The 3,413-nt window shown below is 49.6% G+C and overlaps 1 protein-coding gene across 1 annotated transcript; it reads right to left on the bottom strand.

Annotated features, from left to right (window-relative positions):
• Positions 1-666: 666 nt before the first annotated feature.
• Positions 667-2,637, bottom strand: LOC111532541 (golgin subfamily A member 8S; the record flags this gene model as incomplete). Its single annotated transcript, XM_026451054.1, has 4 exons — positions 667-756; positions 1,614-1,694; positions 1,876-1,935; positions 2,518-2,637. Coding segments are annotated over 4 exons (309 nt in total), but the record flags the coding sequence as incomplete, so codon positions are not given.
• Between the last annotated feature and the right edge of the window lie 776 nt (positions 2,638-3,413).

The following is a 3,413-nucleotide window of genomic DNA, read 5'->3' as shown; positions in this document are numbered from 1 at the left end:
GGGCTCCCAGGGGACGGGGCAGGTGGTTGAACTCACACTGATCTCCTTCTCCTCCTGTGTGGCGGGGACAGCAGAGAGAGCCCGCTCTAACTCTCCTATACACTGCACTGTATGTTGCAGGCGGCCAGACAGATCCTTGGACTCTTCTGTAATGAGAGAGTTGAGATGGGGCCCAAAGGACTCTCCCTAAAGACCTTTCAAAGTGCCAGGTTGAAGGATAACAGGGTGCCCAGATTCCCACCTTCAAAGTATCTGAGAGAACGTTCCGTGTGATACAGGTCCGTATTTAGTTTCTCTATCTGTCTATTCAATCTCTGGATTTGAACCTTTGGGAGAAAAGCTAAGGAAGTGCTGGAAGAGAAGGAAAGAAACATTCTCCGGAGGACAAGAGAAAACTTCACACCCTCCACTCACCTCTAGCTCCCTTTCCGTTTTCTGTTTCTTGTTGTTTGCCTTCTTTTCCTACAGGAAGAGGAAGACAGAGCTCTTACCAGGAGGAGGCAGAGATGGCACAGCAAGAGACATGCCCCAGAATGCCACCAATGCCCCAGGAACGGCCCACATATGAGACCAGGTTATCAGGGACCCTGTTGGGATGGGGTGCAATCTAAGGGGTGAGCCTTCTTCCCCAGGTTGGGAGTGGGCGAGACTGGGGCCTCTACGTCTGAGTGCCCCCCAAACCCAGCGGTCACATCGCAAGGAAACAAATCACATTACTTCTTCCAGCTGATGTTCCACTTGTTTCTTCTGTTGTTCCTGTGGGGAGAGTCAAATTAAGGTGACGGAGGGCGGCCCCCTCAACTCTATTCCCCAAGCCAGGAAGCGGTAGACAGGGGCCAGGAATGGATTTTAAAGGCAAAGTTCTCAGACCCAATGGGAACACGAACTGGTCAACTCTCCTCAAGCTCCCAAGGACAGAGGATTTGGGTCTTTGTTGGTTTTCACTCGCAGCCACAGAACTCAAAGTCTGAATGTGGAATCTCTTGAGAGGACAGGAACATAAACCTCTAGAGATGGAGTTTGAGAAAGGCCCCCCCTTCTGCCCGCTTGCGATTTAGAAAAGTGCGTTCATTCATTAAACATTTATTGTGCACGAACGGGCCAGGAACGGTTCTTCACAGCAGATATAGGCTAACGGAAAAGGACAGACAGCAGCTCTTGGCGCTGAGGTTTCCATTCTAGGGGGCCTTTAAATCTCGGACTCTCAGAGCTAACAGACACTTTGATACTCACTACCTCCTCTGGAAACACGAGTCCAGAAAGGAGAGGCGACTTGTCCAGAATCAAAGAGCAAATTAGGGACTGAGTCACGGCAGAAATATGGGGCCCCTGACAACCAGTCAGGCTCGCACTCCCCCGAGAGGCAACAACCCCATGGCGTGTGTAGCAAGGACTAGAGCAGGGGTGTGTGGAGAGGAGAGAGTCGGCAAAGAGGGCAGCAAAAGAAGAGCCACGCTGCGTGTTCTGGGGTCCCTCCAAGTGAGGTCAGGGTGCCCTAGCTCCCTATTTGCACTTGGCACCAGGGACCCCCAGTCCCTTTCTTCAGGGCCCCAAGGGGAAACTGGAGCCCGGGATTGGCAGCCTGGAATCAGGGGACCCCACTGGACTCTTACCAAAGATTTGATGATGTTATTCAGTTGATTGATTTTTACGGACCTTGAGTCCAGGGCTGCTGGTAGTTCTTGGCACAGGCTCTGAGGTGCATGTAGAGAAGAGGAGGTGGAGGAGGAGTGGGGGAGCGGTAGAGAGAACAATCATCAGGGCTGGGGTGTGGTGGGCTGTCTCAGCTGGCAGAGGGGCACCCAGTCCCCGCTGTGGGAGGAGGTTGGAGGGCTGGCCTGCAGGGTCACTGCCCCTCCGCCCAGAGCCTCTTACCTCCAGATCCTTGAGGGGTGCAGATGACGTAGGGCCCTCTCCGTCGATACCTGTTGCTGACTACAAGAGATGAGAGTGCACGTGGAGATGTTCTGTCCCTCAGTGTCTAAGCCCTCTGACTTCCGTTCTTCCCCATCAACTGGCAGCATTTTCTTTTCTGCCTATCTTGGACCCTTTGTCCCATAACTCCTTTGTGCCAACTTCTCTCATGGTTTTTGTCTCCCTACCATCCCACCCTGGGGCCCTTTCTGTGACTCCTGATGGCAAGTGGCTGTTCTCATTGTCCTGGCTTCCCCTTGAGACTGGGCATGAGGAGAATCAAACAGCAATGACCATATCCTGGTGTCCTGGGTGTTTACAGCAGGCCATGTACTAGGGATTAACATAAAACAATAAGAAATCTCATTTAAACCTCACAAATGGAAGTCAAACAATAATATCACCTCTATTATACAGATGTGCAAAGAGAGGCCCAAAGAGCTCAAGCAACTCACCCTAAATCATATCCCTAGCAGATGGAGAGGCAGGATTCAAACCCAGAATTCTTAACTAGTACCCAACAGTCCATCCACAATCTTAACAATTACCCTCTACTGCCCCTTGGGCCCCCTGTCCCCAGGAGCCTGGTCAGCCAAGACTCACATCCCCAGGTGAGTGGCAACCACCAGAAGTGGCTGTCTCAGGGCTACTGCCGTTTGTTTTCCTGTTCTTCTTCGCTCCTGCTGGACCACCAGGGCTGTTTCTCTGCCAATATTCTTTTAACTGTGGGAAAGAAGAGCAGTAATCCTCATGGAACCATCAGCCCCTACAGCCACATCCTCCTTTACAGTTTTTACAAAATACTCTTATACACCTCTGATTTAATAACACCAACAACTGTACAAGGTATTGTCACCATCATTTAGTGACTGAGAGGGATTGATATCATGGCTAGAAAAGGAAAAAAAAAGGAAAGGAAAAGGTGATACTGGAACTTTGAAATCAGTCTTCTGACTCCAAGCTCTGGGGTTTTGAGAAGAATCAGCAGCTGCCTGGGACCAAAACCAGAGGCAGAGGTAGAAAAGTAAACATTAAGTAGGCAGGAACTCTGTGCCGTGTGGTTTAGAGTCATACATCCTCACATGTCTGTTAGTGTGAAGAATGCACCAGTACCTCTCAAACTTTTATATCAATGTGTCCTCATGGCAGAAGGCAGCCTTTCTGTGAAATCTGGGAATTTATCAGAAAGAGGACAATCCAAGTCTCATTTCAGAGAGAAGTCTGATATACTCTTGGAAACCTGTGACTGTCATCCCTAAGTACATTCATGTTTTTTCTCCTGATCTCAAGAGAATCACGGGAAACTGATGCTTCAGAAAGATGTCCCACATTTATCCCGTGGCACTCAAGGTACACCAGATTGAGATAATATGAGGAAGATTCAAGCTGTCAAGTTCACTTTCCCAAGATCTATTCCACAGAAGATGAGCAAATCTCACTTCAGAGAACACTGACTTAAGGACAGTCTGGTCCCAGAACCATGAAGAATTAGAATACGA

The sequence above is a fragment of the Piliocolobus tephrosceles genome, unplaced genomic scaffold (assembly GCF_002776525.5).
Source record: "Piliocolobus tephrosceles isolate RC106 unplaced genomic scaffold, ASM277652v3 unscaffolded_27236, whole genome shotgun sequence".
NCBI lineage: Eukaryota > Metazoa > Chordata > Mammalia > Primates > Cercopithecidae > Piliocolobus > Piliocolobus tephrosceles.
This window is presented reverse-complemented; position numbering and strand designations above follow the sequence as displayed.